The sequence below is a fragment of the Amblyomma mixtum genome, chromosome 7 (genome assembly GCF_055824585.1).
Source record: "Amblyomma mixtum isolate Tamu chromosome 7, ASM5582458v1, whole genome shotgun sequence".
NCBI lineage: Eukaryota > Metazoa > Arthropoda > Arachnida > Ixodida > Ixodidae > Amblyomma > Amblyomma mixtum.
The window spans coordinates 125,832,934-125,857,138 of NC_143018.1; the positions used below are offsets into that span (position 1 = coordinate 125,832,934).

General features: G+C 53.3%; 1 protein-coding gene and 1 pseudogene across 1 annotated transcript; both read right to left on the minus strand.

The window, feature by feature from the left end:
* Nucleotides 1-4,172, minus strand: part of LOC149337426 (uncharacterized) — a 36,227-nt pseudogene extending 32,055 nt beyond the window's left edge.
* A 2,224-nt stretch (nucleotides 4,173-6,396) lies between these two features.
* On the minus strand, nucleotides 6,397-7,818 carry LOC149337427 (uncharacterized). Its single transcript, XM_089554426.1, has one exon. The coding sequence runs from the start codon at nucleotides 7,816-7,818 to the stop codon at nucleotides 6,397-6,399; it is 1,422 nt and encodes a 473-aa protein (XP_089410552.1).
* Nucleotides 7,819-24,205: the final 16,387 nt, after the last annotated feature.

Sequence of the window (24,205 nt, forward strand, 5' to 3'; positions counted from 1 at the left end):
CTACGCCGAATGGGGCCCCTCAAAGACGCAAACCGCCCATCAATATTAAACCGCCCCATCGATCTAACCGAACTCAAGGAAGAGCCGGAACCGATCCAGCCGCAGGTGACGGAACCTGTGCCGGCTCTCCAAGGCAGTCTCCCTTCAAATCAACATGGCTGCGTCCCCTCCCAACCAACACCCTAAAGGGCGCCGCCCCCCGCAAAGACAGCAAGTTTTTTCCCTTGTGCAATGGAATTGTCGGGGTTTCAAAAACAGGACCAAACGCGCCCACTTAAGGGCGTACATTGACAACCTCGAACACCCCGCCGCAGTCCTTGCGTTGCAAGAAACCGGAGATGCGGTTAAGCTCACGGGCTATAACACTTTTCAACGAGACCCGCTCACCTGTATCCTAGTACATAAGGGTTACACAGCGCAGGAGGTTGATCTCGACCTAAATTTGGAATATTCGTACGTGATGGTCTCTGTCCTCCCCCTGCGGCGAACAGATAGCCCCGCACACATACTTAATATCTACTGCCCCCCGAAACTCAAAAACATCACTTTTTCTAACATCTTTAGCGCAGCGCTAAGGATCGCGGGTCGCGACCCCCTCATGATAGTGGGCGATTTTAACGCGCCCTGTCTCATGTGGGGTTATTGCAAGGAAGAGACGCGTGGTCGTAAGTTGGCGGAACTTATATCTACGCTGGGCATCACTCTTCTAACCGACCCGGTCCACCCAACATGTGTAGGGAACTCCGTCACTCGGGACACTTGCCCCGACCTTACCCTCGTGAAACACATCCAACACGCAGAGTGGATCAACACCGAGGACACTCTCGGTAGCGACCACTGCATACTGAACACTGTCATTTACACTCGGCCCTTACGTCGCCCCCTTGCGCAAGCCAAACTTCCCGATTGGAACGCTTTCCGCCAGGCCCTCCCAGTAACTTCTCTCATGGAGCAGGACTACTCCACTTGGGCACACGGACTCATGCAAACACTCCGTTCGCACGAAAAGCATATCCAGCTTACGGAGCGTGCACCTGTCCTGGATAACCACCTGATGCACCTCTGGGAAGCTCGCCGCAGCCTCACTAAGCGATGGCGGCGGCAGAAACACAACCGTAAACTCCGCGCTCGCATCTCTGACCTCACCCAGCAAGCTGCCGAGTATGCTGCCCAGCTCGCAGACACTAACTGGGTAGATCGATGCAACAGCGCAGCAAGACATATGTCCAGCCGCAACACTTGGTGGCTCTTCAGGACTCTCATAGACCCCACACAAACACGCTCGGAAACACAGAAACACATCAATCGCGCGATACACAACTTTCAAGGAAACACGAAGCAGCTACCGAACACCTTGCGCTCACAATACCTCAATCAGGATCAAGACCCGCGCGGGCAGGATTATTCGTATGCAGGCTGCGATAATCCGGAACTGGATCAACTTTTCCAGCTTCACGACCTTCGCGCGGCTCTTGCCAAAATGCGCAGGGGGACGGCACCCGGGAGGGATAAGGTCACAGTCAAATTATTGGCGAACCTTCCTGATCGGGCATACGAAACCCTACTCGAATATATTAACGCCATTTGGACCGGGGACACTTCGTTGCCACCGGATTGGAAGACATCACTGGTAACCTTTATCCCAAAGGCGGGGAAACCGGTAAACACAGACAACCTCCGGCCCATCTCCCTCACTTCATGTGTAGGAAAACTGATGGAAACGATGGTCCGTGACCGCCTCTCAGAATATCTCGAGAGCAAGAACTCCTTTGCTGACACCATGTTCGGTTTCCGACCCAGTAAGGCCGCACAAGACATCCTTTTACAGCTTCATCACGAGGTTCTCGAACCCATAGAACACCCACACAACGACAAAATAGTCCTAGCACTCGATCTCAAGGGTGCGTTTGACAATGTAAAACACGGCGTCATACTAAAGCACCTTAGCGAGATCAACTGTGGTCCTCGTACATTCAATTACATCAAAGATTTCTTAACAGACCGCTTAGCCTATATACGTATACAAGAGACCGAGTACGGCCCGTTTGAGATGGGAACGCGGGGCACACCACAAGGCGCTGTGTTGTCCCCGCTTCTCTTTAACATTGCTATGATGTATCTCCCGGCACAGCTGGCGGCTGTCGGCGGTGTTGAGCATGCGCTGTACGCCGATGACATCACCATCTCGGCCACTACGGGAAACATAGGAGAGATGGAGGAATGCCTGCAAGCAGCGGCGAGCATAGTTGACCACTATGCCACGTACTGCGGCCTCCAGTGCTCCCCGTCCAAGTCTGAATTTGTGCATATTCGATTTTCTCCGAAATGCAAAATCTCCGTTCAGCTTTCTCTCGCAAGCGGCCCCATCCGTGAAGCGAAGGAGCTACGAATACTCGGTCTCTTCATTAATCAACACCGTAAGGCAGACACAACTCTTGCCAAACTCCGCAAAGTCGGCGACCAGGTGGGCCGAATGGTTCGCCGCGTTTCCAACAAGCAAGGAGGGTTGCGAAGTAAGGATGCGATGCGGCTCGCGCATGCCTTCGTAACAAGTCGAGTACTGTACTTGTAGTGAATACAAGGGGGGTACTGCGCACAAAAAGACAAGGACAAGAAGATAACACAACAAGCGCAGACTCGCGACTAACTTTATTTGAAAACACGATACTCCTTTTATAGTTTCAAACTGTCACATCACACACATGTGGAAACCAAAAACCTTTCTTCATTCTGATACAGTTTGATAGACGGGTCACTTACGCAATCTTTATCCTTCTGTTTGATACAGAACGCCTCCGCCAACTCACGCGCCACCTGGTCACGGCTCCTCCTCAAAACTTTCGTATCTGTCAGCAAAGGCAGGCAAGGGTTATTGCGCGTAGCATCCGGGCATGCGCCACAATGCAGGGGTCAATTCGACCCTGTCCCTGATTTCATGGAAAGCTGGTGCTCTCTTAAGCGCTCATTCAGACATCGGCCTATCTGGCCGATGTATACCCTGATGTATACCCTGGGAAGAGGAAAGCGGACTGCGAGAAGCGTCATGCCACTCGATTTGTCAGGTGCCAGACGGGTGTCGTATACCAGATTCCCCTCACCTGTGGCAGGGTATACATCGGCCAGACAGGCCGATGTCTGAATGAGCGCTTAAGAGAGCACCAGCTTTCCATGAAATCAGGGACAGGGTCGAATTTACCCCTGCATTGTGGCGCATGCCCGGATGCTACGCGCAATAACCCTTGCCTGCCTTTGCTGACAGATACGAAAGTTTTGAGGAGGAGCCGTGACCAGGTGGCGCGTGAGTTGGCGGAGGCGTTCTGTATCAAACAGAAGGATAAAGATTGCGTAAGTGACCCGTCTATCAAACTGTATAAGAATGAAGAAAGGTTTTTGGTTTCCACATGTGTGTGATGTGACAGTTTGAAACTATAAAAGGAGTATCGTGTTTTCAAATAAAGTTAGTCGCGAGTCTGCGCTTGTTGTGTTATCTTCTTGTCCTTGTCTTTTTGTGCGCAGTACCCCCCTTGTATTCACCATGATTGACCGACTAGCCCAACAACGTACGCTCTTAAACTGTACTTGTAACATAGCCGCGGCCGACAGGCCACGGCAGGAACGGAACGAGCGTACACGCCTGGGAACGAGACAAGCGAAAACCAACGTTTATTGCAACAGAGGGTGATTATATAGTATTCCAGGGGAGAGGGGAAATGGAAAGGGGGGACATGGCGAGGTACAAAGAAAACTTCACGCTTGCGCAGTGTGTAGCCCGCACAATGACACAGCGGCCGATACAACACTTCTTCCTCCTAAAATCGGTCAACTGGTTTCCTCGTCCTCGTCGAGCGTCGTAAGGCTTGAGCGGGTTCGCTTGGCACTACTGCTCCGGATGACGGAAGTGCCGGGAATGCGCCGTCAGCATGATGATCCCCAACTGCAGGCGGCAAAGTAGATCCTTCTAGTCTCATATCGAGCTGTGATGCAGATTCCTCTGGCCTTGATGTATCGCCGTCCGGGCGCGCGTCTTCCGCAGTGTCGGGTGACTGTGTTTCTGTAGCGCCGTCGGGGTGTGCCTCTTCCGCAGTGTCGGGTGACTGCTTTCCTGCATGCCGAAGACGTACCTGGTCCACGTGCCGCCGGACAATTGCTCCAGGTGTTTCTACTGTAACCATTCTGGTCCCAGAAGTAGATTTCACATGCCCTGGTATCCATTTGTCTCCTGTCCGATAGTTGCGAACGTGCACACGGCTCTTCAGTTGGGGCAGCCACTCCTGGCTGTCCAACGGTGCGTCTCCACTACCCTTCGGGAAACACGTATCCAGGCGCGATCTAATCTGGTATCCTAGAAGCATCTCTGATGGCGACTTGCCGCTCTTCTGGGGCGTCCTTCTGTAATTGAGCAGTAGACGCATAAGTTCGTGCTCCAATTTGCCAGGCCTCAACTTCCGGAGACCATCTTTCACCGTTCGGACTGCTCTTTCGGCAGCCCCGTTAGATTGCGGGTGGAAGGGGGCGGTCCTAACGTGGGATATGTTGTTGTTCTCGACAAATGTTGCAAATTCACGACTAGTGAATTGTGTTCCGTTACGGGAACGATCGTTCTTGGCACGCCAAATCGGCTGAATATGTCCCGCAAACAGTGGATTGTAGCTGTCGTGGTAGCGTGCTTCAGAGGGATTGCTTCTATCCACTTGGTGTGCGAATCGATTAGCACAAGCACCGTCTTGCCTTCTATCGGTCCGGCAAAATCCACATGGATGCGCGACCACTTCTCAAACGTTTGTGGCCAGCTTGCTGGTGGAGCGGCTGGCGGCATGGGCAGATTGTCGATGCAATTCTTGCACTGAGCCGACATTTCCTCAATCTCTCGGTCAAGGCCTGGCCACCAAAACAACGATCGCGCAATGAATTTCATCGGCGAAGACCCTTGGTGGTTTCATGCAGCAGCTGCAGCAATCGTTTTCGTGCACCGGCAGGTATAACCACTCGATGTCCCCAATAAATTAACCCATGTGCCAGGGACAACTCAAGTCGACGGTCAAAAAATACCGCCAGGCACGGCTCAAGGCCTTTAAAGCTTTTCGGCCAACCGTGTAGCACGTAATATTTGACGCGATCTAGTGTCGAGTCGACAGCTGCGAGTTCCTTCAGTTCTCGTGTCGTAACGGTGCCTTCGTCCAGGCTTTCCAAAGAAAAAACGTACTCTTGCGGCTCTTGGGGCTCCATACTAGGACCGGGTGACTGCAGAGGAAGCCTGCTGAGGGCGTCCGAGTTCAGCAGTTGTCTTCCGGGAGTGTACTGAAGTTTGTACCGATATCCTCCGAGATAGAGTGCCCAACGCTGAATGCGGGCTGCAGCCATAGAGGGTGTCGGGCGGTCGGGTCTTAGCAATCCAAGGAGAGGCTGGTGATCTGTAACCAAGGTGAATTCACGGCCCAACAGATAGTCTCGGAATCTGGTGACCCCAAAAACTAGTGCCAGCGCCTCACGCTCCAGTTGCGAGTAATTCCGCTCGGCTTTAGTTAGAGTCCTTGAACGGAATCCGATCGGTCTGTGGACGCTGCCTACTGTGTGAAACAGAACTGCGCCAATGCCGTGTGGCGAAGCGTCGCACTCTAGCTTCAGCTCCTTTAACGGGTCAAAATGGGCAAGCACTTCGGCATCCTTGAGGCACTGTTTGGCCTTGACGAACGCTGTTTCCTGGGGGTGGTTCCACTGCCATCGCGTATTCTTTTCCAGTAACTGGTATAACGGGGACAACACGGTTGACATGTTCGGCAGAAACCTTGAATAAAATGTTATCATTCCGACGAACGAACGCAGCTCGCTCACGTTACGAGGGCTCGGTGCTTTCATGATAGCTTCCACGTTCTTTTCCGTCGCGTGAAGACCGAGACGATCGATACGGTGTCCCAGATAAGTAACCGATGGCTGGCTGAAATTGCATTTGTCGTATCGCAGATTTACGCCGTGCTCTCGAAATCGCTGCAACACAGTTGTCAGCCGAGCCCCGTTGTCTGCCGCCTTGTCAGACACAAGCACGTCACCTAAGTATGCCTGAACTCCAGGAAGGCCCGCTAGAATGGTGTCCATCTTCCTTTGAAATATAGCAGGAGCAGAGGAAATGCCGAACGGCAGCCTGTTGTAACAGAAGAGCCCTTGGTGCGTATTAATCACGCACAGCTTGCGTGAAGCTTCGTCTAGTGGCACCTGGTTGTAGGCGTCTTTCAGGTCGAGTGTACTAAAAACTTCACCACCGCTTAAAGACGCGAACATGTCTTCAATAACCGGAAGGGGATACTGCTCAGTTGCGCAAGCCTGATTCAAGGTGGCTTTAAAATCCCCGCAAATCCGCACTGTGCCATCTTTTTTAAGCACTGGTACTATGGGGGTCGCCTAGTCCGAATGTTTTATGGGAGATATTATGCCTAGCGACACTAGCCGATCCAACTCTTTTGCCACTTTGTCGCGGAGCGCGTACGGAAGCGGTCTTGCCTTGCAAAACTTGCTAACTGCACCGTCCCTCAGCACCAAGCTGGCTGGGGGTCCCTTAATCAGGCCCAATTCCTCCGAGAATACATCCTCGTAGTTGCTCCGTAAGGCATTGATGCGGCTGATGGCTTCTCCCGCCACTGGCACTTCACCTCTACTGACTTTCAGTACCGGAACTCCAGCTCTATCCAGCAGGGTTAATAGGTCTCGCCCGCACAGGCTTGGTCCGTTGCAGTCTAGCACTATGAGTGTGCATTCAACTGACACACCTTGGTGCGCAACAACTAGCTGAAGCTCGCCTAACACAGGCAGCCTTCCAGCGTAGCACGAAAGTTTCAGATGTGAAGGCTTCAATTTTGGCCAGTGTTTGCAATGCTTATCGAAAACCTGTCGCGCTATGACGCATACTGGTGATCCTGTGTCTACTTCCATTGCCAGTTCTACACCGCCCCAATTGAATGTGCGGCGAAGTGGCGGCTCGAGACACTTCGTTCGCGCAGACAGCAAAGTCCAGATATGAGCATTTCCATAGCAATCTTCCGAAGTGGTTTCTTGCACTGTTAATGTTTGGCCACGAGGCGCAGGTGCAGCAGCCCCGAGTAGCTTGTCACGGCGATTGGGACACATTTTTGCGAGATGTCCACGTTGACCACAGTGATAACAGCGCGATTTGGCCCAGCTGCAGCTGTTAGCGTCATGCTTCAAGCTTCCACATCTGCCGCATTGCCGACACGCTGCATTTTCGGCGCTTTGTCTCGGTGTTGGCCGGCGTCGCGCTTGCATTTTCAGTAGTGGTGTTACTTCTGGAGAAATTTTTTTCGCATCGTTTTCCGCGGCTTCAGCAGCTATCGCTATCGCTTCGGCTTCGTCTAGTTTTAACTCTTTCTTTGCCAGCAGTTGTTTCCGTACTGCATCTGAGCGTACACCGCAGACAATTCTATCTCGGATCATCCTGTCAAAGCAACTGCCGAAGTTGCAGTTGTCTCCGATGCGGCGGATCTCGGCGAGGAAAGCCTGAATAGATTCTCCCTCCAGTTGGCAACGACTGAAGAATTTGTAGCTCTCAGAAATTTCATTCCGTTTTGGGTCATAGTATTCATTCAGGGCTTTGATAACTTCATCATAACTCAAAGAGTTCGGCGCCTGAGGAGCCACCCTTCCGGCAAGGATCTGAATAGTCTGCGTGCTCAGTGCAGCCACAAGAAGTGCTCTCTTCTTACTTGACTCAGCGATGGCATTTGCTTCGAAATACGCCTCCACTTTGATCAAGTACGGCTTCCACTTATCTGTGCTTTCGTCGAAGCTCGGGAGCATCTGGAAGGCCATGGAAGTCGCTGGCAGTGCTGTCTTCAGGGCCGGAGCGTCTTGGTCTGCCTTGACAGCGTGGGTGTCGTTTTGACTCGTCGCCACTGTAACATAGCCGCGGCCGATAGGGCACGGCAGGAACGGAACGAGTGTACACGCCTGGGAACGAGACAAGCGAAAACCAACGTTTATTGCAACAGAGGGTGATTATATAGTATTCCAGGGGAGAGGGGAAATGGAAAGGGGGGACATGGCGAGGTACAAAGAAAACTTCACGCTTGCGCAGTGTGTAGCCCGCACAATGACACAGCGGCCGATACAACAGTACTCGACTCCTTACCTCCGCTTACGGAAACATGACGAAGATAACTTGGAGATTGTACTCCGCAAAATTTTCAAGAGAGCCCTCGACCTCCCGATATCCACTTCCAACGCGCGACTCCTTGCGTTGGGGGTGGTGAACACCTATCGAGAACTCCGCGAGGCACATCTCGTTAACCAATACATGCGTCTCGCCCAGACCGTGTCCGGTCGCCGCCTCTTGGATCGATTACATATCAGACATGATCACCATACCATGGAACGGGTTCGAGTGCCAGAACTGTGGAGAAGCGCCCTCTACGTTCGACCCCTTCCTACTAAGATGAACAAGGAGGACCATAATGGCCGGCGCCAGGCGCGGGCGAATGCCCTGCACCGCCACTATGGCCCAAAGAAACACGTCTTCTACGTCGACATTGCAGGCCCCTACCGCTCCAGGGGGGAATGGTACACGGCTGCAGTCATACACGAGGGAAAACAGGTGGACGGCCTCTCGTTCAGAGCGCCCAACTCAACGCATGCGGAGGAGGTGGCGATCGCCCTCGCAGCCTCCCATCCCGACTCTAAATTTATCCTCACAGACTCTCGCGGAGCCTGTCGTAACTTTGAGTTCGGTTAGATCACTCCATTCGCTCACCAAATTTTATACCGCACTACTCGCGACGGCGATCCAACTCATCGCTCAATCATATGGGTCCCCGGCCACCAAGGCATGCCAGGTAACGAAGCCGCCCATGAGGCAGCCCGCGCACTCACTCACCGGGCACCAGGCGTCCCTTGGGAGGAGCTTAACCCAGACCACAGCCCTCTCCTTTCTTTTAAAGAAATTACTGAGCACTATCGTGCCGACCACCGGCGATACCCAATTCCTATGAAAGGACTGGGTAAAGCTGGCGAACGAATTCTCCTCAGGCTCTTTACAAACACCCTGCTGTGCCCGGCGGTTCTCAAGCACTTTAATCCTTCTTTTGACGGCTGCTGCTCATTCTGTGGGGAGGTGGCCGACACCTTCCACATGGTTTGGGCATGCAGAAAAAATCCTTCTCTCCCCCCAATCACCCCTTCCCCTACCCGAGAGGACTGGGAGGCGGTCCTGCTCAGCTGCCAGGAACTATCGGCCCAACAGGCCTAGTTCGGCGGACTTGTGTAGCGGTCTCGACCAACGGGATCCCGGAATGAGGGACTCCGACTAGTATTGTAAGGGGTGAGACCCATTAGGGGCCTCTCCCCGAGCACTTCTCTGTACATTACAAAATAAATGCTTTTCTCCTCGAGCGACGAGGCAGAAAACAGACAGGGAGATCCCTCCTCCTATGGAGAGTCGCGCCGCGGCCCTGGAGACCCGGTTGATCGCAAAAGGGAACACAATTGGCTGACCTCCCCAAAATTATCCATGATGCCATCTCGCGTCAGGTGGAGAGTTTCATCGCACAGGTGACACAAGCTGTAACGCACATTATCCAAAAATGGATAAAGGACAATCCGCGCGTCCTTAAACGCGTAGGACCCATCAGGGACGCTAACCGCCCCTCAAAATTCAATAGAGCTATTCCCGATGAGTTTGACTTTTCGGAAGACTCCTGCACGTCTGCGCCGGGCACTAGCGGACTCGGGAATCTTAAGAACGCGACCCCCCCTCCGCCTCCGACCATGGCCCCCAACCTTAAGTCGCGAGCAAGAACAACACAGCCGCTTGCACTAACGCAGTGGAACTGCCGAGGTCTCAAGAACCACAAGAAGCGGACTCATCTCCGCCTCTATCTTGAGAACCTCGACTTCCTCGTCGCCGTGGTTGCCCTTCAGGAACCCGGCGCCGCGCCGTTGCCAAACTCACAAACTACACTACATTTCAACACAACCCGCAGACATGTATACTTGTTCACAAGCGATACACTGCGCAGGAGGTCACACTTCCCACAACACCGTCTTTCCCATACACGATGGTTTCAGTGCTGCCCCTAAAGCGGTGTGACCCACCTGTACACATTCTAAATATTTACTGTTCACCGAGACTTAAGAAAGTCACGTTCAATGAAATTTTCACTCAAGCTATGCAGGGGCGGGTAGGGATCGCCTCCTAATCGTCGGCGATTTCAACGCGCAGAGCGGGCTATGGGGATACGCCCGGGAGGACAGGCGTGGGAGGAAGCTTGCGGAACTTCTTTCCACACTTGGATTCACCCTGCACACTAACCCCGCCAACCAACACATGTCGGCAATTCCATTCAACGAGATACTTGCCCGGACCTCACATTTACACGCAACATACGCCATGCCAACTGGCTGAATACAGAGGACACTCTAGGTAGTGATCACTGTATAATCAAGACAACCATTTACATGCCAATACACGCATGTAATCAAGTTTTTCGGTGAGGGTGGCGGCAAGGTGACTGAATCTGGCCTCGAGGCGGGCGTCTAGCTCTTTTAGTTTGTGGTCAAATTTGGCTTCGGGTGCTGCTAATTTAGCGTCTATTTCCGAGGGCACGGGAGGGGGTGTGGCGTCTGTGGCGCGCTGTTTCTTTGCAGGAGGGGTGGTCGAAGTGTCTGTGGATGATGAGGTCGAGTTAATGACAGCGGGTGCGGGTTTAGGCGGCATGAAGGGGGCGGGGGTGCTTAGGAGGGAGAAAAGGCGGCTTATCTCGTCACGCAAGGCCTTGAGTTCCTGGTCTCTCGGATCAGCCTGAAAGGACTGGGGTGGTGGGGGATGACGGGTAGCGTTGCCAGAAACGCGGTCTGCCGAGGAGAGACGCGAGGAGTTGCTGCCATTCTGTCTCGTGAAAGCGATCTCCTTACTGCTTGGTCCTCTCGTGTAACGGATGTTCGCAGCCACAAGCCGAGTAATTCCACGGTGTTCAGTGTAGACCCCAATGGAGCGACTAGTCATTGTTGTTCATTGCAGTGTCGTCCAATGATATTGTTACGTGACGGCAAGCGATCAAGAAACGACTGCATGACCGATGGCGATGATATGATTTAATGTCTGCGAGCCTAGCACGAGCGCTCCTGCCATGCCACTGCCCGCTTCGTCGTCTTCTAGTCCGTCACATGACTCGGGGCCACGAAGCGATCGTCCCGATCGCGCGAACTAGAAGAATGCCACAGGCGATGACAAGCAGGACGTGACGATGGGCGTGGCAGAACGTATGAACAGAGAAGAGAAGATGAAGGGCTTGCCGTCACGATGAAAGAGATGATGAGCGGGTGAAGCCAGGTCCACGAAGACTGAGGAGCCACCGGTTTCTGGAAGTCAACGTCGAGGCCCGTGGACACACCCAACAGCAGGGGCTGGGGTACTTGTTTCTCGTGTGAGTGTCGGTGTTCAATGGGTTCTCTGGTGAGTGCCGGCGGTCTCGGTTCAGTGGGGTCGTAGGCCGTTGGGTCTTCTAGGTTCTCATGTGGGCGGTGAGTGGGGTCACAGGGCAGTTGCGGCGGTCGTTGTGTCGTCGTGTCTTCTGGTCGGGGCTTGGGGCGGGGCGGTGAAGAGCGGCGGCGTCGAGGCATACCTGGCAGGCTGCGGAAGCGCCGGAAGGTGCGAAGCCGTGAGCTCTCCACAGAAGACCTCGGTGTACAGCAGGCTCCTAAGCTCCGGGACCGGGATGAAGAAGGGCCCCGCACCTCCACCAAATGTTACGTGACGGCAAGCGTTGAAGAAAGAACTGCATGACCGATGGCGATGATATGATTTAATGTCTGCGAGCCTAGCACGAGCGCTCCTGCCCATGCCACTGCCCGCTTCGTCGTCTTCTAGTCCGTCACAATATATCAAGACGTTTCACATAGTGAAAAAGGGCGTTCTCGAAAATAAGCCCCGTAACGCAGCTCTATCTGGAATGAATGCAGCAACTTTCTGTACAAGTGTTCAAAATTTTGTATAACAATTCAACTCTGAACCAACCATAACTACGTCATCGTCATGAGCCCGTATTCGACCTACTGTTAAACCCGGCCTCTACCGTCGTGTTTCGTATCTTCCCTAAGTGATCATTTCTTCGATAAAGAAATCTTCTTTATCTTCTTCGATCGCGATAAAGAAGTAAAAATTCAGGGTTCACTTTGACTGCTTAAAGTGCGTAGAGGCGAAAGTGTTTTCCGCACCACTTTCGCTGCTTCTGTGGCACTGGTGACGTCACATATAATTGAGTACTAGTTACTAAGTTGTTTATGGGGTTTAACGTCCCAAAGCGACTAAGGCTATGAGAGACGCCGTAGTGGAGGGCTCCGGAAATTTCGACCACCTGGGGTTCTTTAACGTGCACTGACATCGCACAGTACACGGGCCTAAGTGATGACGAATCACTAATTAATGTTTAACTACTGATTAATGCCTGAATACTAATTAACTGCGAATTAATGACGCTTAACTTTCGCCTTTAGGAGTGGAACGCGACAGCTTGTTGTAACGCTGCCAGGGAGAACACGGAACGCCACCACCCGTTCGGCGCGATGCCTTGCCCTTTGAACGCAACGCTTTTTGAGGAAAGGAAATGGCGCAGTAATTCTCTGTCATCTTGGTGGACACCTGAACCGCACCGTAGAGGAAGGGAGGAAGTGGGAGTGAAAGAAGACAAAGAGGGCCCGTAATGAAGAAAATGAAAATTGTATTTGAGGAAAGGATATTACGCAGTAACTGTCTCGCATATCTCGATGGACAGCCGTCAAAATTCAGGGGGGGGCACTTTTTTGACCTAAAGTGTGGTCACTGATGTGTGGTTAGATGTTAAGCTTCGCCTCTAAGAGTGCAACGCGACAGCTTCTTGCAACGCTGCCAGGAAGTCCATAGAACGTCATCGCCGATTTGGTTCTACGCCTCGCTCGTCGGTAAATTGGTTTTTGAGGAAAGGTAATGTATCTGTCTCTCATACCTCGGTGGACAACTAAACGTCGGGGACTCAGGCAGGACGTTACGCGTTGTAAGACACCTTGACTTAAAGCCCCTTGTGGCGGACGAGGTTGCAATAGCGATCGCTCTAACTCAGCCAGGTACCAAATACGTAGTAAGCGACTGCAAAGCCGCAATTAGAAATTACAGCAAGGGACGCATCCACGAAATGGCGGCTAAATATCTAAAAGACTTTATCCCAGCCCACAATATTCTAATTATCTGGACCCCAGCCCAGTCGGGTCTGGTTGGAAACGAGGCCGCCCACATGCTCGCCCGCTCCTCTTTACCCCGGGGAGCCGTGGCAATACCTCCTAGAAAGACTTTCTAGGAGGTATTGGCCGTGGACACCTCATACGAATTCAGCACTAAAGAGGAAACCAATACCTTTAATAGCATCACAGACATTCAGAAAAAGAACAAAAGGATCTATCCTCCTCCGGATAGATCGCTTAGCTCGGCTGAGGCCTATGAGTGGAGAAGACTCCAAGCTAGAAACTTCGCATCCCCGCTCTGGAGGAGCTGGACAGGAGGTGACACGAGGGAGGATGCGGAGGTGTGCGAGTTCTGCGGGCATACCGCTAGACTCGAACACATACTATGGAGATGCCCCAGTGCCCCAGTATATGGCAGAATCAATAATGCAGAGGAATGGGAGACCATACTCAGAATTCCCGACCTTAGCATACAACGATACGCTACCCGCCTGGCAGCAGAAGCTGCGCGACTATATCGTTGCTAGTCTTCCAACTGCGACGCTGCCCCTCCCCGGACGCCTGCGTGCGGACCCGGAGGGGCACGGGTCTTCTTCTGGCGGAAATAAAGTTTCTTCACTCACTCACTCGCCAGGAGGAAAGGGAGGCGGATGGGAGTGAGCGAAGACACCCTATTCACTAGACGCGCCTTTGTTCAATCCAAACCATCGAGCTGGCATGGCGGAGTTTATAGCATGCTCGTCTCGCACGCCGAAGACCGGGGTTCGATTCCCGAGCTCGACCAATTTCCTACTCGGTTTTATTTATTTATATAGCCTGAGTAGAAAAGTTAATTAGGCTAATTGGGTAATTAAGTAATTAACTAAGCTCAGTCCCACTTGGAGCATCACTATACGATCCCTTCAATTGGTTGCATGATTACTAGATTGTAAAACATTTTATTCGCCGGGAACAGCTTGGCAAGAGGCCGCGTTAAGTGGTCGAGAGTACTGTTGGGACTGGGAGTCCGAGCCATGAAACGGTCGAGGCGACGGTGAGTCAAATGAACTTTATGTACAGTATGTGCAAGGGCTTTTACATGATACAAGGGCCAAGAGCACCACGGGCAGGCACACAGAAGAAGGGCGGCCCCGGCGGCGAGCGTAGCTCCGGCGTGATGGCTCTTCTGCTGCCCGTCTGCTGCTCGGGTTCAGCGCGGCTCCGTTTTTATAGCCGCTGGTAACGGTTACGGCAGCCAGCCGTTCAAATACTCCAATGGTCGAGAGGCGACGCGTCGGAGGAGCCCGCACCGACGGAGAGGAGGGGAGGAGGAAGGGTCCGTGTCGGCGCCGGCGTGGCTTGATGAGTCACGCTGCACGTCGCGACATGTCCGAGAGAGTCTGGGCCTGCTGTGAGCGACGGCGGGCGCGCAGCGCTTGTTTCCAGAGAGGCTAGCCAGCGAAATGTGGGCTCCGGCACTACAGCACCACCGCCGCCAGACAATGCGCTACGAAGACGAGCTACTTCCGCGTGGCTCGGATGCGGGGCGCGCTCGTACGCCAGGCTCCTCCAAGTTCTCGTCCGGTGTTCAGCCGCAGGTAGCTCCTTTCCGTGAACAGGTCCCGCTCGTTAGGACAGGATCACTGCTCCGCAGCTTTGTCGCCCAGGTGACTAGATCAGCTTCGCTCGGTCCTTCGGAAGAGCTTGCTTCTCAGCATCGGTCGTTGATCGTTCTAGAGCACTGCACGGGCCTCAATTAGAGGCCCAAGCCCGGCCCGGGCCCGAGACCTGAAGCCCGAGCCCGGCCCAGGCCCGCGGCTTCAAGCCCGGGCCCGGCCCAGGCCCGCTAAATTATCGCTCTAGCGAGCCCGGCCCGGCCCGTGAATCCCGGAGTGAAGCCCAGCCCGGGCCCGGCCCGGCCCGTTTCACAGTAATGCTTGAAGTATACTGCTCACTCTGAGCAAGTAGACTGCTACTATACCGATAAGAAACTGGCCAGCAAAGGATCTGAAAGCACAGTTTGGCTTGCAGAAAGTTGGTTCTTTTTAACCCAGAAGAAAGTGATTAAGAGTAGTGCTCGCCAGGCCCGTCTTTTGGACAGTGATCTCGTGTAGGTGCGCAAAAATAAACTCGGAAGTTCCGAGAGCGAAATAAAAAGGCTGCATACGAGCGTAATACACTACTTTGCATTTCCCCATGATTTTAATCAGTTATATTTTGGCGCCCGCGCAGCATAAACATTAAAGCTGTCTATCAAGTAGTAGGATGACATTTTTTTTAGTGAACGCAATCTCTCAGGTTGAACTTATAGCCGAAATGGTCGCCTTTCAGTAGAAACGAAAAGCTAAAAGGCTTGAGTATTTCACGGTGTGTGTTTGAAGACTATAAGCGTCCTAAACTTATATGTTCTCCCCGAATGCATTTCTAATAGTGTATAGGCATGTTTTGGTATGACGAACGATCAATGGCCAATTAAGGCCGGTTGAATTTTACTCTTACTGGTGGAGCAGAAGATAACGCGCGCGAACCATGTGATAACTTACTGGGTAAAACACTTTTCATGACAACCAGGCTGAAGAAGGGAGGAGGGATAGATGTGGTTATGAGACGAGATTTACAAACTTTCGCGAGCTTTTGCGGCTATTTCATTTACGAGATGTTCCTGTCAGCTGATCAAAAAGAAAACCAAACCCGCTTTAGTTTGTGAATTTTCTCTCATGAGAAAAATATAGCTATTAAATAAAAACTATGTTTTTGGGGCTTAAGGGCCCCAGGGGAGTCAGGCTGTGAGAGACACCGAAGCAAAGGATCATTTCGACCGCCTGGGTTTCTTCAATGAGCAATGATACTACAAAGTACATGGCTGTCATGCTTGCCGCCTAAACAGAAATGCGGCCGCCGAGGCTAGGAGCAAACCCTGGTTCCCCGGCTCAGTAGTCAAGAAACTTTACCACTAAGCCACCGCGGCATGGAAATAGGGCAAATAAATAAGTCAATGAATGAAGCTTAGTTTTAGAGCGCAGCTCTTTGGCGTCCGTTCCTGGGTTTCGCGTCGTCGTCGGCGTTGTCGTCGGCCTCGTAACCAGCTCCGCCCCCCTTTCATCCGCAGCTGGGGTTGACTCACTATCGGCGTCAGCGGCATCAGTCAGTCGCTGCTATCTCTTCCCTCCTCCCTTTATCGTGTTGTCCGCTTGCTGCGCGCGCTTCTGCCCCCATCGTTTGCCGCTGGGTGTACACGCCGCCCCCCTCCCCCCTCTTCCTGCGAGTCTCCGGTTGTCAAAGCGCCGGCTCGAACTTAATTCCTTTCTTCGCTCCTCCTCCAATGCAACCCCTGTGCGGTGGCAATCAGAGAGCCAGATCGGTGGCGGCGGATCTGTATATGTGCACCGCCCGAGCCGAAATTGCCGCTGCCGTTCGCCCTGTGCGGTGGCAATCAGAGAGCCAGATCGGTGGCGGCGGATCTGTATGTGTGCACCGCCCGAGCCGAAATTGCCGCTGCCGTTCGCCACTGCGAAATTATCTGCCAGTTCTTTCTGAGCCATGAGCGAGACGACCGATGGAAGTCCTCCGTCTGCTAAAAAAAAAAATTCTGTGATAGCGCATACATGTGTTGCTCGATTTCTTTGCCTCAATCTATCGAAAAGGTGAAACAGCTTATTTGCTGCGCTCAAATTTCGCATTAGGAAGTAACGTAATCGTCGGTAATTTTTTTCTCAGCGCGTACTATAACCCATAGCTCATCCTCGTTGCTGCTCCAATGACGCAGTTGTGTACTTCACTCTGCAATAGTGAATTAGTAGTCGGACACCAGCCGTTTCTGTACGGACCCAAGGCCGGCTCGGGTCCGCAGCTTTAAGCCCGAGCCCGGCCCGGGCCCGCCACTTCAGGCCCGGGCCCGGCCCAGGCCCGGCAGAACAAATCATGTTCCGGCCCGGCCCGGCCCGCGGGCCGGGCCGGGCCCGGGCTTTCGGGCCGGCCCGAGCCCGTGCAGTGCACTAGATCGTTCTGCATGCTGCCAAGAACCGACCGACAACAGGCAACACCCAACACGAGCAAGTGCCCTCTGTCACCCGTCAATACACCAGACTTAAAAGTAAAAAAACTCTGCTGGCTATATTTCTGTCCCCTTTTTGTTCCCTCTTCCACAAGAGACACATGTGGAATTACCAGAACTCTTAAAATAATGAACTCAAACAGAGTGGCAAACGCAAGCAACACAAGGAATGAAATGATTGTAAATTGGGTCCCTCGAGATCATTTGGGCAGGAAAACAATCGGCTGAGGCCGCGAATGAGGTCATAAGTTTTTCCCCGATCTGCGAGCGAACTTAACAGCGGTTCGCGAAGTGACAAAATGTAGGTCACGAGGAGGCGAAGGCAGCCTTGCTCAGAGCGCACGGCTTAGTGCGTCTGCGTCCGCGTTCAACTCGGTTCTAACGGACGTTACACGACACTCGCTACAGCGGAAGCTAATGACTCTGCCTGTTTCGCTGTAGCTGCGCTTTTCTCTCTCTCTCTCTACTACCGTGGAAGCTAAGGTCTCTGCCTCTTTCGCGGTAGACGCGCTTTCCTTCCTCTCTGTACTTTTCTTTCCAGTTTCTAGGGGAGGTACAGTACGAGAGCGATTCACTTTCATTGACTTCCAACTTGTCCCTTTCTTTGCGCTTCGCGCGCCAGTCGCGACGTCCCATAGCAAGCGCGCAACGCTTCCGGTGGGACCGTCCTTTCTTTTTCTTTGTTTCAGGCGGTAAGTGAGACCCACGAGGCTTTAATTTCTCGCGCGCCTTTTTGCCTCTCCGCTGAATGTGAGGTTCGTATCTACACGGCCTTTACATTTCACGCCTACCGAATAGCGTTAAATGTAAAGGCCGTGTAGATACGAACCTCACATTCAGCGGAGAGGCAAAAAGGCGCGCGAGACATTTCACGCCTACCGAATAGCGTTGAACGCCGCCGCGGTGGCTCAGTGGCTATGGTGCTCGGCTGCTGCCCCAAAAGACGCGGGTTCGATCCCGGCCGCGGCGGCTGGAATTTCTTTGGAGGAGAAATTCTAGAGGCCCGTGTACTGTGCGATGTCAGTGCACGTTAAAGAACCCCAGGTGGTCGAAATTTCCGGAGCCCTCCACTACGGCGTCTCTCATAGCCTTAGTCGCTTTGGGACGTTAAACCTCATAAACCAACCAACCAACCGAATAGCGTTATTTCGACACGCGGCTTTCTATCGCGACACCTATGCCTGGCCGAGCGCTCCAGCGTTTTCTTCTGGCCAATTCCCTCGCCCCTATCACTGCGGCCACGCACAAGATTTCGCTTTTTGAGCCGTGCACGCGTTTTCTCTGCGCGCGCGTGCCGCTTTCTGTGGGATCGCGGTTTCTTGCTAATTTTCTTGCTCCTGTCACTGCGGCCTCGTACAATCTTTCGCTCTTTGAGCCGTACACGCGCTTTCCTTCCGCGCGCGTGCCGCTCTCTGTGGGAGCGCGGTTTCTCCCGTGAATGCAGCGGAAAGCGAGAGCCCGCATGAGAGCACGTGCCTTTGCGCGTCTTGCTCTCTCTGTGCTGGCGGAAAGATTCACACTTGTCCCGCTCCTTAATTTTTCGCCTCACGGGCAGCGCTCTCTTGTATCTCGGTTTCCCCCCAAGATACTCTTTCCCGCACGAATACTTGTACGATTTCTTTTTGCAGTTTATTCGACTGCTCAGATCTATGTGCCTCGACACACTGATGCGCTTCGCTTTGCGCGATAGCGACGCCTCGAACACTTCTTTAGCTCTGATTCTGACTCTAGTTTCAGGGCTAACAACGTGAATGACTTTACTGAAGTCATTTTGCCGGCGACGCTGGCGCTTCCGATGGTGGAAACCCGTTTTCGCGCGTTTGCCCTTTCTCTCTTTTCGGCGGCACCTGTCTTTCTTATGCCTGCCTTTCATCTTTCGGCGGCACCACTCTTTCTTTTGCCTGCCTTCCATCGTCTTTCGGTGACAGCTCTCTCTCTTGAGCTTGCCTTTCCTCTCCTTTCGACGGCAGCACTGTTTCTCTTGTTTCGCTATCACCTTGTGGCGATAGCTCACATTCCTGAACTGGCAGTGCCTTTCCTTCCGGTTGCAGCTTTTTATCGTGAGCTTTCCTTTCACTTTCGCCTGTGAAAGCACATTCTGCTTCCGTCGCCTAAGTTTCTGCTCTCTGACAACGTCGCTTTGATTGTCAGCCGATTCATATGTGCTACCTAGATCAGGCCTGTCTTTGGCGCCTTTACTAGCCTCCTCCAAACTGCGTTCTTCCTTGTCAGCGTCTCTGAGTGCGCATTCGTCCTCATCTTTCTCGGACGGGCTGACGTCTACCGCCCCTATGTCGTCTGGAACGTTCTGTTCTCCACTGTCGTCCAGCACCTTAGTTTGTTCAAGCGCAGACGAACCAGTGTTTTCTACTGACATTACTGCTGACACGCAGCTCTCGTCCTGCTCCTGACGCGTTTCAGCCAATTTCGGTTGAGGGTCGGCTGTGCACTCAGTCGCGGTGTTCCCGCTACTGCAGCTGCTTTCTGGAATGTCGCAAAGCTCAGAGCAGTGCGAAAGCACGGGACTCGTTTTGCATTCCTCGCCAGAGACACTAACGGACAACTCAGCGTCCGCAAACTCTCCATGCGCCTGCTTCCGTTGATCGTAAGTTTCGGGTTTCTGCATCTCTGCCGAACGCGCTGCACAACACGGTGTGCCGTCCTCATCTACTTCGCTTGCGTCGGCGCAGGCGTTTTCATTAATGTCCAGACGAACGTCCCCTCTGCCCTGTTCGGCAACTTCTCCTGCTTTCGACGCGCTAGAAGATTCGCTTTCCGGTAACTCCGCCACAATTTCAATGGGCGAGACCTCTGTAAGTGCATCGTCCGATGCTGTGGCTACCTTACCCGATGGTATAGAGGTTCTCTCGGTTGGCGAATGCGGGGCAATTCCCACTGTTACAGCAGCAGTTACATCTGCCACGTACGGACTGCGTTCCTCTGTGCCACACTGGCAGTGCTGCTCCACAGCGACGCACTCTACCTCTGTGTCCCGATCTTCCGAACCTTTCGCATTTTCGAGCCATTCTAAAATGTCGGCTTTAAACTGGTAGGGAAAATCGTTAAACGATGGGGTGCTATTCTCTCGCAGGTACCTTTGGCGAAGGTCCAGCGGTGACACGTTATATCTAGCCAATAAAAAGCTTTTCAGCTCATCGTAGTTCGCCAAGCCATCGTCCAACAGGCGCTTGACAACGTCATACGCTTCGCTGGAAAGCAGGGATACCAACTTCTGTGCCCAACCCTTCCGCTCAACGCGCTTTCTCTCGCAGACGTGCTCGAACTCCGCCAAATATTTCGCCATATCTTCGGCGATCACGAAGGGCGGCGGCCTGTCTCTCAGCTGCTGACCGTTAGTCTCACGCAGAGCGGACAATGTTTTATATCTCTCGAAATCGATCTGATGTGCTTGAAGCTCCAGGTCCATCAGTTTCTTAGCGCGGGCATGCCGTTTTATCTCAAGCTGCCTCCGTTTTTCTGCCTCTTCGCGCTCAAGCTGTTTCTGTTTTTCAGCCTCTTCGTGCTCACGGCGTTCTGTGATCTCTTCCCAGGCCTCATTGGCTTCCTCAGCCGTTACATTCTCCTTTCGCATGATCTCAAGAATCGCATGCTTTCGTTTTGCGGGGCCCAAATCAATGCCCAACTCTTCACAAATTTCGATGAGTTCCTTCACTTTGAAGTTCTCCATCGCTCACAATAGCCTCTTGTAGTTTGCCCTTTTCTTAGAATTCCCTTGCCGTTCACTACTATAGCGCTACTAGTACGACACGCGCAAGTAATTCTTTCCAACAACGCCTCGTTTACTCCCTCTGCACCAGCCTTCGTTTCAAAGCGCTCCGACTTGGCTCGAAACAGCAAAGCTCTCTCCAGTGTAACACACAGCCCTACTCTAAACTACAATCACGTGTGCTAGAGCAGTCTGGCGAACTGAGGGGAAAACATCAGGCACTCACCGCGCCGAGGTAGCTGACGCCGGTCGATCCCGCAGCTGCCATCCACTGTTGGGACTGTGGCATCCCACCGCTGCCACCACTGTTGGGACTGGGAGTCCGAGCCATGAAACGGTCGAGGCGACGGGGAGTCAAATGAACTTTATGTACAGTATGTACAAGGGCTTTTACATGATACAAGGGCCAAGAGCACCACGGGCAGGCACACAGAAGAAGGGCGGCCCCGGCGGCGAGCGTAGCTCCGGCGTGATGGCTCTTCTGCTGCCCGTCTGCTGCTCGGGTTCAGCGCGGCTCCGTTTTTATAGCCGCTGGTAACGGTTACGGCAGCCAGCCGTTCAAATACTCCAATGGTCGAGAGGCGACGCGGCGGAGGAGCCCGCACCGACGGTCAACTGGCACAGAAACTTCGGGACCAGTATCTGTGTACAGCCCAAGACCCCCGTGGATCTGCGTACTCTTATGCAGGCAGAGAGAACACGGAGCTGGATCAACCTTTCCAGCTCCATGATCTGCGGGCGGCTCTCGCCAAAATGAAACGGGGCACTGCGCCAGGACGGAATAAGGTCACCGTCAAGCTTTTGACGAACCTGCCCGACTTGGCATACCAGTCCCTCCTGGAATACGTCAATGCGATTTGGCGCGGCGACACCCCCCTGCCAATCGAATGGAAAACGGCTTTGGTCACTTTTATTCCTAAAGCTGGCAAACCAATTGACACAGATAACCTCCGCCCCATCTCTCTCAGCTCATGTGTGGGCAAACTAATGGAGACGATGGTGCGGGATCGGTTATCTACATATCTTGAAAACAAACAAGTCTTTGCGAGCACCATGTTCGGATTCCGCCCACACAGATCCGCACAGGATGTCCTCCTGCAACTCAATCGGGAAGTCCTTGACCCCCTCGAATGCCCCCATAATGACCGGGTAGTACTCGCCTTGGATCTTAAAGGGGCATTTGACAATGTAACACATGAGATCATACTCACTAACCTAACTCACACCGACTGTGGCCTCAATACATTCCAATACATAAGCCAATTTTTAATAGATCGTCAATCCTACATTCGAATTCAAGATAGAGACCATCATGGTCCTTACCTACTCGGCACGCGGGGAACCCCTCAAGGCGCGGTACTTTCCCCGCTGCTCTTCAATCTGGCCATGATGCACCTGCCGGCCCAGCTGAGTGGTGTAGCCGGCGTGCAGCACACCCTGAACGCCGATGACATCACTCTGTGGGCCACGCAGGGCAGCACAGGAGACATTGAAACCAGCCTGCAAACAGCGGCCACGATAGTAGACCGCTACGCCCGCCGCTGCGGTCTTCAATGTTCCCCTCAAAAATCGGAATTTGTGCACCTCCGCCCCTCACAGAAGTGCACAACTAAAATATCTCTCTCTTGAGAGTGGTCCCATGCGCGAAAGTGATGAGATACGGGTACTCGGACTCTACATCCACAAACACAGGCGGCCAGACACTACATTGGCCAAACTCCGTAAGGTGGGGGACCAGGTGGGCCGCATGGTCCGCCGGGTTTCCAACAAACGCGGAGGGTTACAAAGTAAGGATGCCTTGCGGCTGGCAAACGCCTTTGTAACCAGTAGAATTCTCTATTCGACTCCTTATCTCCACCTACGGAAACAAGAGGAGGACGCCCTTGAGGTCATCCCTCGCAAAATTGTTAAACGTGCCCTTGACCTCCCCATCACTACTTCAAACAGCCGGCTTATGGCTCTTGGGGTGGTGAATACTTTCCGGGAACTCCGGGAGGCTCACCTTACAAAGCAGTACACGCGCTTGCCGCTAACGGAGTCGGGTCGCCGCCTTCTTGCTCGACTCCATATCCAACACACCCCTCCAATGGAAGACAGGTTTCGCATCCCGGAACTGTGGAGACGTGCCCTCCACGTGCGGCCTCTTCCAGCAAACATGTCACATGAAGACCATAATGGTCGGCGCCTGGCACGAGCGGAAGCGCTAGCCCGATATTATGGCAACAAAACAGGTGTATACTACGTGGACGCCTCCGGCCCTCACCACGGGGGATGGTACACGGCCGCGGTAGGTCACAACAGCAACACAGTTAACGGCCTAACTTTCAGAGCCCGCAGTGCAACACAAGCAGAAGAGGTCGCGATTGCTCTCGCGGCCTCACATTCCAATTCAAAATACATAATCACCGACTCGCGAGGGGCCTGTCGGAACGTCGAACAAGGCTGCACTCCCTTCCTAGCCTGTCGAATATACCAAAATTGCATACGGGATACGGACCCCGCACACCGTTACCTCATATGGGCCCCTGCTCATCAGGGGTTGGCAGGAATCGAGGCAGCAGACGCAGCCGCCCGCGCGCTCTCACCGGGCTGTTTTCTCCTCCCCGTCCGATCAGGAACCCGATTTTAATCCGGTCTATACATTCAAAGATATTACAACATATTATCAAAATTGTCATCGCCTTTACCCTAGCCCATGTAAAGGCCTTAAGAAGGCGGATGAGCGGCTCCTTCTCCGCCTTCTCACCAATACATTGCTGTGCCCGGCAGCGCTAAAACATTTTGACCCCTCCTTTACCGGCAGCTGCCCACACTGTAGTGCAGTGTCTTCTGACACTTATCACATGGTGTGGGCCTGCCCCTCCAACCCCGCTATTCCCCCCATCCCCAACCCAACCCGGGAGGACTGGGAGGCGACCCTGCTCGGCTGCCACGACTTACAGGCCCAACAAGCCTTAGTCGGGCGCGCCCGGGCGGCGGCAACCGCCACTGGGGTCCCATACTAGGGACCTCCACCTAGTGTTTGTACGGATCGGTCCCTTACGGGCTGATCCAAACATACCTCCTGCTCATTCGTAATAAATGTTTTCACCACCACCACCGCACCGACGGAGAGGAGGGGAGGAGGAAGGGTCCGTGTCGGCGCCGGTGTGGCTTGATGAGTCACGCTGCACGTCGCGACATGTCCGAGAGAGTCTGGGCCTGCTATGAGCGACGGCGGGCGCGCAGCG

What these genes read in the sequence shown, in the direction of transcription:
- LOC149337427 (XM_089554426.1), bottom strand. Translation starts at nt 7,818, where the DNA reads ATGGCCTTCCAGATGCTCCCGAGCTTCGACGAAAGCACAGATAAGTGG.